Source organism: Hyposmocoma kahamanoa, unplaced genomic scaffold, assembly GCF_003589595.1.
Source record: "Hyposmocoma kahamanoa isolate Upper Pololo Valley unplaced genomic scaffold, ASM358959v1 65, whole genome shotgun sequence".
In the NCBI taxonomy this organism is placed as follows: Eukaryota; Metazoa; Arthropoda; class Insecta; order Lepidoptera; family Cosmopterigidae; genus Hyposmocoma; species Hyposmocoma kahamanoa.
In genome coordinates this window covers 15,606,815-15,620,606 of record NW_020653853.1, presented here as the reverse complement: position 1 = coordinate 15,620,606, position 13,792 = coordinate 15,606,815, and the positions used below count along the sequence as shown (strand labels likewise).

The window sequence follows — 13,792 nt, the reverse complement described above, 5'->3', positions numbered from 1 at the left end:
CCCTTTGTACAAGAGTGTGATAAGGCTGCATATTTATAGTAAAAGCTACTATATACAATAGTGTTTTTTTACTGACAAATCAAAATGCTACTAATTACAGAAGGCATTTTTCGTAGAACCGATAGTACTTTGTAACATGGGTGTGTTAAGGCTGCATATTTATAATGAACGCTACTATACAATAGTATTTTTTATCGACAAATCAAAATGCTACAAATTACAGAAGGCATTTTTCGTAGCACCGATAGCCCTTTGGACATGGGTGTGTGAAGGCTGCATATTTATAGCGTCCCGGCGAAACATTAATCGCCTGCTTTGACCCGGATTATGCAGATTTAGAACTTCGTTTCGCACTCAAGGCCGAAAGCTTTAGGCTATGGCTATTAGACGTTAAGTATGTACTACTTAGTGCGACGGAAAAGCCGGTTTCCTAAGAGTGTATATTTATGACTGTTTGTTAGCGACGGTGCGTTCAGTTCAATTTCACGAAACGATCATTAGATATTGTAACTTCGACATGACCCATCTAAAAGATACCAGATTAAACTTTTGGGAAAATAAATACAGGTACACTTTTGGTTCTGCTTTTCATTAACTGTTAACTGCCACTCTATAAGACATTTCTACGAGGTAATGTATAAACCTACTTTTTGTACAGTAATTCTTTAAGTGTGGCTCACCTTAGCTACACTATTAATAAATTACTACGTTAGATAATCACCGAAATCTCTTTTCAGTAGTATAAGAAAAAAATGTCATTTAGTAGAAAATTGTTCAAAAAGGTCAGAGCGAAAAATCTTAGACAAAAGAATGTTAACTAAAATGCATTTAAAGAGTACAATGTGTCCTCATTCTAATCGCATAGTAGAGTCGCGTCGTCGTCAGTCGCAAGCGGAAAAGCATTTCTCAAAGCAAAAGTCGCGACAGTACAGACACGACATTCGCCACGCCGCACATGTCAACTGATCAGTAACACTTAAATGCGTACTATATAACGAATGATAAATGTACAACAAAAACTCGTAAGTTTAATTACTAGTGTTAGGCACTTAACAGCAATAAAGAAGGTTGGTAAAAAGTTTAGTAAATAAAAGCAATAATATGGCACTTAAAAAGTCAATAACAGACTTCAAAAAAAGGAGGGGTTACAATTCGACTTTATTTTTTGTATTGATTGATTTTGACGATTCTTTTTTTTTTTTGGAAAAAGGGTACCTCATTAGTGGTCCCATTTGAATTTGAAGAAAAATTCCACCTCTATTGGATGAATCCGGTTTCGCGCACTTTCTGGCAACCGCTTTCAATAAAACTTAGCAAATAGATGTAATTCCACGAACTTATGAGGTAGGTATTTTTAGTACTCTGTACTGAGATTATTGAAGTCACTTTTTTGAGTTACCAGTATATTGATATAGGGGGTGCACGGAAAGGCCTCCCCGCACGACGTACCATTCCTTTTCTGTACGTCTGGGCTACAATCGGCGAAAACCTTACGTCGATTGGCGAATCCTTTCACTTCGATGACAATCATTATAGTGTATACCATCGATACAATAAGGAAAAGAACCAGTACATTTTCTCTTTAATTTCATATTTTTCGAGCAAATATTTACTATGTTTTAGTTATTCTGTCACTGTTATAACAAGAATGCAATATGTATAATGACAAAAGTACCATGTATAATATACCTGTGTACAGATATTCTATCTCACGAAGGCGGGTGAGCAATAGTTGTAGTAGTGACGTGTACAGATAAGCGCCTTTGTGTGCGTAAGTTCACGTAGCGATAGCATAACAATCGTAAATATTTTTTAATTATTAATTTTCGTTTGAAACTTATATTATAATTTGTTAAGCTTGTCAATTGTTATTACTTAGTATATAGGTATAATAAAATATTATAGGTAGATTGCATACAAATATCATTTATTCAAAGTCTGAAGACGATTCTGTCATGCTGTCGTCATCACTATCATCTTGCAAATTTATTACAAATTCAAAATCTAAATCAAAATATTTTAAATATTCTTTTTCTATTTTTTCAACACGGCTACAAGTATTACGCCACGTTTCGCTGCTGACATTATCAATACTTTCATTTATTAATATGTCTGTACTTGTTATATTTTGCTCGATGTTTCTCGAAGCAATGTAATTTTTTATAATTCCCCATACGTTTTCGATAGCGTTTAATTCTGGATGGTAGAGGGGAAGGCGTAAGACATCAAATCCTTTGCTTTTGATGAACTCGTCAATTTTAAATGTTACAAACTCTTTCTTATGTTTTTTTATTATGTCGTACAATTCCACTTTTCTCAGACTTTCATCAAACCCTATGCCTTTATTTGTGAGCCATTGTTGCATCTCATCTTTTCTTGATGCTGATGTCGGTATTTTTTCAGCACGCGTGTTGTGATACGACGCATTGTCTAAAACTATGACAGAACGGGCAGGCAAATTGGGCAACAGTTTCTCGTTGAGCCATTTGACGTAGTTTTCGTAACTCATATTTGAGTGATAATCTCCCACTGTCGAATTGGCCTTGTACATCAATTTCGCATTTTTTATAAATCCATCTTTTGTGCCCGCGTGCACTAAAATAAAACGGGTACCTGTGCTGATTTTTTTTAAAAATGGTGTGGATTCTTTTTTTTTCGCCCAGTACGCACATGCGTCGTTAGGACGTAACTTTCGTCAGTGTAGACAATTGGTCGCTCTTGAGAGCGATATTCTGCCATCTTTTTTAAATATTTTAATCGCCACATTTGTATATCATGACGCTCTACCAAAACTTTTCTATTGTTTTCAATTTTACGCCACTTGTACCCCAATTTCTGTAACAATTTGCGAAGTGTTTCTAGGCAACCGTCAAAACTAATTTTTTCAGATAAAACTGATTTTATTTTAACAAGTGTTGGAATTTCTTTATGTGCAATGTGGAAATTGTTTATTGTGCTCCGAATTACATCTGCTGTAAGATTATCTATTTCCATTTTATTATCTCTCTTCCTTCTCTTTTTCATGGGAGATGTAAAATTCGAGGAAGTGGATGGCAACTCTTTCTCTTCTTTTAATATACGCTGCACCGTTCGTAGGCTAACGCCTGTGGCATCAGCAGTGCGTTGTGATATGTTGCGTAAGTGAGATAAATCACAATTTGGTTCTTGATTCGCTATAGTAAATTCATATTCTTCTTTCAAGAAATGATAAACGCTGGCTATCATGCTTCGACCCTAAAACAAAAGAATATAGAAATTGTTAACAGATGTAGAATTAGAAAAACAAATTGTTAACAAATATCGGCAATGTAAAAAAAGATTGTTTCTGCGAAAATAGAACAGGCGGGTAACAAAAGAGAGGTTATAAAATATTGTCGGCAAAGTAAACAGGAAAAGAAAACAAAGCTTTTGAAAGTTTGCTCCACACGTGGTCTAGGTTACTGTACAATACTAGACATTGAGATTCTATATTTATTTATAAACTAACAAATTATTAATTTTAACGGGCAAGTAAACCTAATCTAACCATACTATTAATTATTTTGATTATTCCAAAAAAAGGCTTACATTATTTTAAATTCATATAACGCAACAAAAAATAACGATATATTACTATAAAATAAAAATAATGCCTTATTATTATTATAGAAGAGAAAATTACAATACCTCACTACGGACGACTTTTCTTTGTTTTGTTTCCATGCTGACGGTACTCATTTGGACAATCTGACGCGAACACAATTAGCACAAGTGATCTGGACGAGCTCGAGATCGCAACTGAGCGCTCCTGAGCTTACGCACACTAAAACAATGTGCATGTACACGCGTAACAACACCTTTGGCTCACCCGCCTTCGTGAGATAGAATATCTGTAAGAGGTACTTATGTAAGTGTATTAGAACCACGAGCCCATTAATTGTGTATGTAAACGATACTTTTTTAGCTGAACCTCGACCCAACTCGGAAATTGTAGATATCAAAAAGATGACATAATAATTCTGCCCACTCATAACTAACCCATTTGCATTTCGGTAACTTTCGGGATATTACCACCTAAACTTTTATTATTACCTAAAATAAAGTCCATTAAGCGCAGGCCACACCGCGAAAGAAGCTAGCTAATTTAACTCAGCTCATGTAGTTGCATGCAAAGCTAAGCTAAAAAAAATACGTAGCAAGTAGTGACTACGATACGTGCGGGGGTGAAGGGCGGCAGAAGGGCGACATATTTTACATAGCTACCGGGATCGTTGGGTTAGTTGGGTTAGCTCGGTTAGCTTCCCAAGAAGCACACCCATATCTAAATATATACTATAACTATATTATACCATATAGTGCTTTGAGAAACTATCTGTAAGTAGTGTTAAGAGTGATTCTTATCTTTTTTCTCAAGTAACACTTCTAGAAAGCTACAAGACCATTTATAGAATGAACTTTAAATAGAACTTTAAATGTTAAATATAGGTCGAAACTCATTGATTATTTCTAATATTAACATAGTGTCACCAAATGCACAACAAATGATCAATTTACTTAATTTTGTAAGGCAAAGAAAAACGATTTGTTTTTCAAAGACTGACTACAGATTAATGTTGAATCTAATTAAAATAAATAAACGATTTAAGGTCATCTAATTTTATAATTAGTTTTACATTTTACATTCTGTTTACATTCACAGCAAACGTAATAGATTATTACATTTTGAGTTTCTTAATTCTTTATTCTATTTTTAAGCGATGTATTTCTAATAAATAATGAATCGAGATGTGAGGAATTTGTGGGGAATATGATCTTTGCTCTCCTCAAATTTGGGGATTTTAACCGAGATTTTTGGGGATTTTGAACAAGTGGCATTGACAACGCTGATTGTATCGAATGATGTAACTTAATTTCCAAGGTTCACCAACTCCACCAGATCTTTTAATATTCTTTACTTTATCCATTTTGCATGAACTTTACTGGATGTGTATAGAACAATTTTACTAAAATTAATCAGTTATTCTACAGATGAACTTAAAATAAGGACTATAAGAGTAAATCTTAAGAGAGATTACGTTTAATTAAGTTGTTTGGTATTAAGAAGGTTTTAACATTTTGACTTGAGTGAAATAAGTCTATAAGAACAATTTCATTTTTCTAAAACCATTTATAGAGAATTATTACCTAAATCTATACCATATTAAGACTGTTTATAGATATAACAGTTTTAAGGCGTATAAAGTGTGCTCCTTGTGTTAGTTGCGCATCGAACGTACTTGTGCAAAGCAACGAAGGGTCGCTCGAGGTGGGTCGGGCGGCTTCGGCCGATGCCAGCGAACACGTTTAGTTTACGTAACGAGCGCCAAGGGTTTACGTGATTTAAATTATTTTTGAATACGTTGAGTGAGTTCTACGAAAATCATTGTATGCATGTATAATAGTGCACAACTGTTCTATATACGGTTGTACAACGAAATACAACATTTAAAATTTAAAATTTCATAGATTTCTCCGTGATGCGAGGTAAATTTTTCCTGTATTTTTGTAACATGTAGGTATAGGTGACGAAATATTATTTGCACCAATTCGTCTTATCTCTTTATTGTTCAAGCACAATAGGACAAAAGAGTGAGTGATCTCGGTTAACGCACGTGCCATCTGTATAGTGCAATTCAGAAAAAGCATTAGCGCGCCCATGGCTTGTACGATGGACTAAGATCACTAAATTCGTGTACGCTTCAAATAAAATAAGTGATAATGCTTTTATTACACTATTGCAATATAAAGGATCAGACATTCCAACCGATAACATTCACCGGTGCAAATAATATTTCTTGAACTATGCCTACCTGTATAATATCTATGCACGAAACTAAATTCTAATTCCTATACCATAGAAATCAAAAGAAGCCGAACTGGGTTATTTCAACATACATCGTAAGTCGTGAAGAACAAAATATACGTTGTACAGATATTATTTAGGTATTTATTTTTTTAAATTATAGGTTGGTTATCATTTATTATTAATTATGCTTTGAGAGTCTTTGGTTGATTCCGTATAACAGTGAGTGTTGAATCAATCACTTTCACACAACACACAAAAATATACAGTAAAATAGAGGATATTCAATCAACTGAACTAAATAGAACACATATATACTACACGATATACTTTTTGTAAATGGCTTAATTTAGTTTGTAAAAATATTAATTCTGAAATAAAGCCAGTGTTCCTTCCGTTTGATCCAAGCAAAATGAACCGTATTAATACGGAAAAAAATCCAGTTGAGGTAGTATAAACTCTCAAGCAATAGTAGTGCACGCACGAACGCATGTGCGGCTTCGTGATGACATTTAAAAACTGGCAAATCATATGGCCCTAAACCTGCTCTGCCACTAAGTTTCAATGTATGTGGAGTGTTAAAAATTCAAGTAAAAGAGTACCTCTTTAAACTTCAATTTTTAACACTCCACAATTTTTTTTAACACCCCGCGCGGCCTCTTCAACTCTTATCGCGATGTTTGGTTATTTAGTAATAAATTATGATTGTATACAATTTGTGTGTTAATCTTGTTTTTCCAGACTATCAGATCATATTTTATATGTTTATTTATTGGATATTTTTCTTTCCAGGTGCCAGTTATGGACAGAAGTTTGTCAAAAACCTGATTTAAAAGATAAAAACATTAAACAATTAAATAACATGAATGTATGTGGTTTACACTTCGCAGGAAGAATGTATTCCAGTTTTAAACTTACCATCTGCTTCAATATATACATTATATACAATTTTCTTTCATTGCGTGACAACCCTTGCACATCTGCATAAGTACCTACACGAGCGGTGGTATCGCACGAATTTCAAAGGTGTTGCGCTACTGTAGGGAAGATATTGTAATACTGTGGTGTGAACTGAAGTACGAAAAGATGCCCTGGCTACGTGAGCTAGCTTAGCTTCGGTCGCAGTGTGGTTATTACGCTGATTTTGCTTAACAATACAACTGAAACTAAATAAGATATTAAAAAAGCGATTAGAGGGGGCTCTAGATCTCGTTTTGCTGATCCCGGATATTTTAATAACTCTTCTAACTTCGCTAAAATGTCGTTTACGTTAGTTATGTTAACGAGGGCAGCATTATTCCATGAACGGCGCGAAGGAACGATAAAACTACAATGGACGTATATAAACAAAAAGGATCCAATGGACATCAAACACAAAAGTGTTTCTCATTATTGTTTTATTTTCAAAACTTATAATGTCATGTAACTTCAGAGATATTTATTTATGTTTACATGTTAGATTTTTTTGCTGATCTAAGAGATTAGACTAGACTAGACAACCGTTTGGTACATATAACTTATTTTTTGGTAATTTTGTGGATTGGATCCTTTTTGCTTAACTATGTCTAATTGGCGACTTTAGGTGTCGCATAACAAGGGACTCTTGGGGTGGTAAAGTTGAGATATTTAGCTAATTAGTTTTATATGCAATAGACGGTGCACTGGAGGATAGTTTTCAGCAAAATTTATAACGCAAACGTAGTTTCCCAAAGTTATCCACCCCCCAGTGGGCGCTGAAGAATCTTAGGAAGGCGGTAGGGGGGTTCGGAAGCAATTGGGGGGCGTTAATGCCGTCCAGCAGGGCTAGCCCGACAAGGAGCGACTTGCGAGGGAGAGACATAAAGCGCGAGATACTGCTATTCTTGCATTGTGATCTTGCGCTATATGTCATACATATTTAAATTATTTTTTGTGGTGGTGGGCATTGAAATTTTTTTATCTTGCCTAAGTGGGCGGTGAGCCAAAAAGTTTGGGAACCTATGCGCTAACGTAACAATTTATTACTTAATTAACAATATAACATGGTTATAATTATTAATACAAAGATCAAACACTCAGAAAAAATTCATTCGATCCGGCCGGATTCGAACCGACGTCCTCCAGCATACCGTGCCAGAAAGCTATACCAACTAGGCCACGGAACGAAACAGCAAACAACACGAATTTTTTTATGTGCTTGCGTCGTATCTTTGTATTTGGTTTTTCAACGACTTTTTAGCCGTAGCGCCATTCTATGAAAAATCTATGATATTTCGTTACCCAGTTAGGTACCTTTACAGCTACCAATCCTGGCTAGAGATGTCGACATCTCTATTCATTGTATTAAAATGTGAAATTACTCCACTAGTTTGTTATAATTCTTAATACAAAGATCGAACACTCAGAAAAAATTCCTTCGATCTTTCGGTTAGGTTAGGTAAGGTTCGAATTAGCCCGGATCGAAGGAATTTTTTCTGAGTGTTCGATTTTTGTATAAGAATGTATGAAACTAGTGGAGTAATTTCACATAAAAAAAATTGAATATCAATTCAATAAAAATTTTAATATAACATGGTGTCATAGATTTGTCCTATGGAACGTAATTCCCCGTTTACGTGTTTACACTTCGTTTCTAAAACTCTTGCTTTCGTAATATTTATAATTTATGTACGCTGCGCTCTAGTTACCGTAATAGATAACTGGTAGAACTCATACGTACATAGATACCATCACGCTTGTCACCCAGTAAGACAGTAATCTATATAATGTTTATACATCTGCAATCTTGTTCATGATGTCATTCTTTCATTGAAATTAAGAGGATTTTAAAGAATGTCCATTATGCTATTAAAAAAAACACAGATAATGCTCAATTTACATTGCCTCGGAATTTAAATGAAGCTATTTTTTGTAACCACGGCATAATGGACTTTATGCCAATTGTGTAACGTACAATTGTCATATTATGTCGGAACAAAGTAGATATTAATAAATAAATATTAGATATTACATACGTTGCTCTGAGCCCAAAGTAAGTAACTAAAGCACTTGTGTTATGGAAATCGCTAACAATGACGGTACTATAAACATTCAGACCCAAGAGAAAGAAAAGTTAGTTTACATTGCCCCGGCCCGGGAACGAACCTGGGACCTCCACCACATGGTGACACTATGAAAACCGGTGTCAAGCCACATGACCACAGAGGTCGTCTGTGGTCGAATGAATGATTTCGTGTACAAAGATATCGTTTACCCAGTGTAATAATAATACTAATAATAATAATAACGCACACACTCAACATAGCCCCGCACTAGGGAAACCCTGTGTCGCGGGTGCCATGGACACACATATAGACAACCACAAATTACACCCAAACTCACGAGAGAAATAAATGTAGGCCATACAAACATTTCTTCCGGCCCGGGAATCGAACCTGGGACCTCTGCGTGGCAGTCCGGCATGGTAACCGTTCGGCCACGGAGGCAGTTTATTATAGGCAGTGTATTGTTGAAAGTCTCAGGAAAATATTAGGGCCAGGACAACGGGAGAACGGTAGCTGGAGAGTCCACACTAACGCTGAAATAGAAGAGCTCGTCGCCCAGCCAGACATCATTAGCGAAACCAAAGCGCACAGACTTCGCAGACTCGGCCATTTAGAAGGGATGGGAGAGGATCGGAACTTGAAGAGAGCCTATCTGGGTCGACCTATTGGACGAAGACTGGCTGGTCGTCCCAGGTATCGCTGAAACGACGCCGCGGAGGCGGACCTGCGCGAATTACAAGCCATCAATTGGCGAGAGATTGCACAGGACCGAAGAAAGTGGCATCATCTCGATTAGGAGGACACATTTTGGATCGCTGAACCAGCTGAGTAAGTAAATAAGTCTACTGTTGAGCATGACGCTCTTTTATAGACTTTCTACATAGTCCACCACAATCACAGGTACAATGCAAGTTGGAGACTTGTCGCAACTTTCAGTAGAAGTAGAGCTCTTTGTGAAAGAGTGCGTACAGGAAAGTTTCAGTTCTGAAGGGTAAGTGTGGCAGCGCAACTGCTAAGGACAGGCGTGTCGCAAACCACCAGGCGCGCGACTTGTTCGTCCCATCACTTGATAGTAGAAAATAAAAATATATTCCCTGAACGTTATAACTCGACTCTTTTCAAGGCGAGAGTGAATAGGCACTATTTGGGTGTGCATGCTCCATTGTCAACCTCATCGTCAGTTTCCATCAGGTGAAATGGAGGTCAAATGCGCACCAGAAGACACGCCTATTCATAACAGTTGCAGTGCCACTCAGAGCTTTAAATCGCAAAGATCTTAGGGGCACTGCCGTTGCGCCCGTCACCCAGAGACATAAGTTGACAAGTCTCAAGTGCCTGTATTTTCACCAAAAACTATTAAGAATATATCTGCAGGCAAGGAATTCCAGTCCATAGCTTCCATAAAAGTGGAAGAGTAACGCTTCGTGCGAATCTTTGGAATATTCACAAGATAGGGGTGGAACCAGCCTACGTCTAGTAGTATGATGGATAGTGTGTAACCGCAATAAAGTTATCAATAAAGAAGGCTAACATCATATTTTATTCCACGTACCTAGAGCGTCTACATCGTAAGTCTTTACTTTATAAATTGTTCCCCAGGGCTTCCCTATCGATTCAGGTGACTAGTGCGACGAAGTATAATAATAAAGTTGTGACATCGTCGAAATTGAATTTTGCCTCGAATGTCGAACACGGAAGCTGTTGTATAAAATATTACAGTATAGCTACAAACCAATTTACTTCCAAGTTAGGCACGAAAGCGTGATTACTCTCACATACAGGGTTATTTGTAAAATACTAACAATAAAAAATTTATCTCGACACTAGTAGGCCAAATGTCAAAATAAGAATAAAGAAGGCAATAACGCTATTAGTAATCATTAAGATTAAGATTCGCGTCGTAACGTTCACAATTCAGTCACCTCTTTCACAATCTGTCGATAAAATTATCGACTACAACCACATAACTATTTCAAATTTTGAAATGAAAACTGGCAACCCTACAAATGTCATTTTATTCAGTCTGCAAAAGGACAGACTTTACCTGATGATGTATCGGCGTACGACTCTTTAAAAAAATACCAATTTGTAACCCTTCCCGGCCTATTAATACAGCTACCTATGTTCATACTAACTTAGAAAAATTTCAGCGTATTTGGCAACACACACCATAACGACTTTAAAAAGATTCCGTCCAAATTAACCAAGTCAGAACAGTCCGTCTAGGTAATAGAAGCACCAGTACACAATATGATACCGAAAGATATAAAAGATGCAGCTTCACCGTTCAGCTTTAAAATTAAGTTAAAGAAGTGGTGTAATACCTATAATTGTACAATGTAGTTTTTTATTTGAATAAATTTTGAATGGCGAACACCAACTTGAAATTTAATGTAGCGTAATTGATGTAATGTTCGTTTCACAAATGTTAAATGACTTGTAACGTATAACATTGTTACCAATAAATAATTTCATTTCATTTCATGCATATATTGTTAACATCATAAATAACTTCTGTTCCATGTATTTTTTTTTAAGACAATAAATTTATCAATAAGGAAGTTTTTCTTGTACTGACACTTTTTAGATCTGTTTTTGGTAGGTAGTTAAAGTGTGCAAGTGTCCTCCTCGACTACCTCCAGACGCACATGCGTTTTGAATCGGACCGGTATTTACGTCAGTTCTTTCTTTTGTTACCGCACTGATGAATTGTTAAGTCATGGAACAAAAATTGTTGTTTATGATGTTAATGATATAGTCCAGCACGGTTGTATGTATTTTACAAATAACCCTGTATAAGTAGATATAACATGCCCAATAGATAAAAAGACACTTAACAATAATGAAACAATTTACTTACACGTAGCTTTGAACATAACTATATAAAAACAAAAAAATAAAAAATATATAGCGCAATAAATTGTTTCATTATCAAGTGCACACGCACCGAACAAGCAAACAAGTAAACAAACAAAAGTAGAACATACATTAGACGTGACAATGATGGCGGCAGGCCCTAGTCCCATCACCAGATATAGCAGTAGCTCCAGCATCTTGTACCGCTCATGGAAGATTTGCTGGTACGTAATACCCAGAACTGCGAGGAGCCATATAGCCCACCGTAGTTCGCGAAGCATCCAGCAGGACAGGGTCCCCACAGTTAGCCAGGGAAAGTATGAGCTCGCGATGAATATGTAGATCATAGCGCGGTCGCAGCGGTGGAGGAAGTGCTTCATTTTACTGCAACAAAAGTAATTTCTTAGCTTTGTTATCTATAACTTACTTGTGCGAATGTACTGAGGGCTGGCAGTTACACATAAGAGCGATGCCACATGACGCGTCGGCGTTGCGATGACGTTGAGTTGTGACGCTGCGTTGTATTACATATAAATCAGAACGACATGCTACACTGTGCGTTGAAACGATGAGAAATTGAGAAATCGTAGCGTTGCGACGACGCATAGCCCGGCGACTTCGCTCTTAGGTGATCTGGGATAACGATCTCCTAATGTGACTTGGTAGCTCAGCAAAAAACAGTTGTTTTTTTACAATTTTGTGTAAGAGATATAGAATAAGAAATGACTCATAAAATACTACTACCACTTTCATAGCCTTAAAATAAAATTTACTTTCATTAGAACGGATCTGCAGTAAAATTTGAATTTTTATACGGCCAATATCATGGCGAAAAATACGCCACTTACAACTTTATTAAGTAATAAAAAAAGGTGTAAATATAAAATCTCAAAACCAAATTCATATCAAATACTATACCGCGTATTCGTATAACATTGATCAGGCTATTATTAATCACGTTTTGTACTCCAATGTATACAAAGAAGAGTTGCCCCGACTTCGTACGTAATTGACAAGTAAGGACACAATATACGAACGGGGCCCCCGTTATGCTGCGACCGATAGTAACGAGATAAAGATGATCCCCGATTGTGTGCCCATCCTCACAAACGACGTAACGAATAACATCCTGGCGACAGACGCGAGGCCTACACTACACAAATGGGCAGTAATCCACTTGTGCAAATCATCAAAATTGCTACACATTCAAAAGCATTCATCCGCAATCTCGCATCGACGGCAAGTGAATTAAATAAGGGCATCGAAAGATCCAGAACATATCTCTATTGCAAGTTGTTCCAAAGTACAATAGCTGCACGATGACGATAATAGAACGGCCTTGAGTGTCGATTATGTGGCTCCGGTGTCCAGAGAAGGAAGCCTTAAGTCAGCTTACAAAAAGGATTAAGTATATTTTTGCACTGAACCCTTTCACTATAATATGTCAATGTCAGAGGGTATTTGCTACCTTGTTATTTTCGTGGTATAGGGGACTAGACAATACTCGAAGTAGCGATTTGATCGGCCGTAACGACGTAACCTTTTCACCGCGAAACAGAAAGTTTGGGGTGAAACATTTACAGAGGTATACAAGATAGGCGACACGCAATAACTTGTTCAATATTACGAAGAGTAAATAATGACATGAATTATTTACACGAAAAATGGTATTATATAATAAAATTGTCATGCAATGTTTCCTAGAAAGTTTTAGGCGAATTTCAACGTGAGACTGCATCTAAAACGCAATGTCAAGTTTAAAACACCAGACGGTAACTTCTACAGCTTTGGATATACCTAACTTAGATTCCAAATTCACTTTGTTTTTCGTAAAATAGGTGTTAAAGAAATAGAAAATAATGGGTATTAGTGATGTGCTTAAGGGTATCTAAATATCTTTCCAATTATTCGGAAAGACATTCAGTTCACATGATATTTATTTAAAGTTTCAAATATACGCATACGCATTTACGTAGTTTATTTTATTTTCACTTCGGGGCGCATACGTTCGTCACTCACTCGGCTAGAGCCCATTGAAAACCAGCGTCACAGCTTAGTCTTGGTTGTGACTTTAACTAAATCCTTTTGCATA

The 13,792-nt window shown here is 36.4% G+C and overlaps 1 protein-coding gene across 2 annotated transcripts in view; it reads right to left on the bottom strand.

Annotated features, from left to right (window-relative positions):
• LOC113231307 (monocyte to macrophage differentiation factor 2) overlaps positions 1 to 13,792 on the bottom strand; it is a 36,521-nt gene that overhangs the window by 14,147 nt on the left and 8,582 nt on the right. For both annotated transcript variants that reach the window (XM_026465572.1, XM_026465573.1), the window contains one exon: positions 11,832 to 12,084. In XM_026465572.1, coding sequence (XP_026321357.1) covers positions 11,832 to 12,084 — 253 coding nt within the window. The remainder of the gene's footprint in view (positions 1 to 11,831; positions 12,085 to 13,792) is intronic.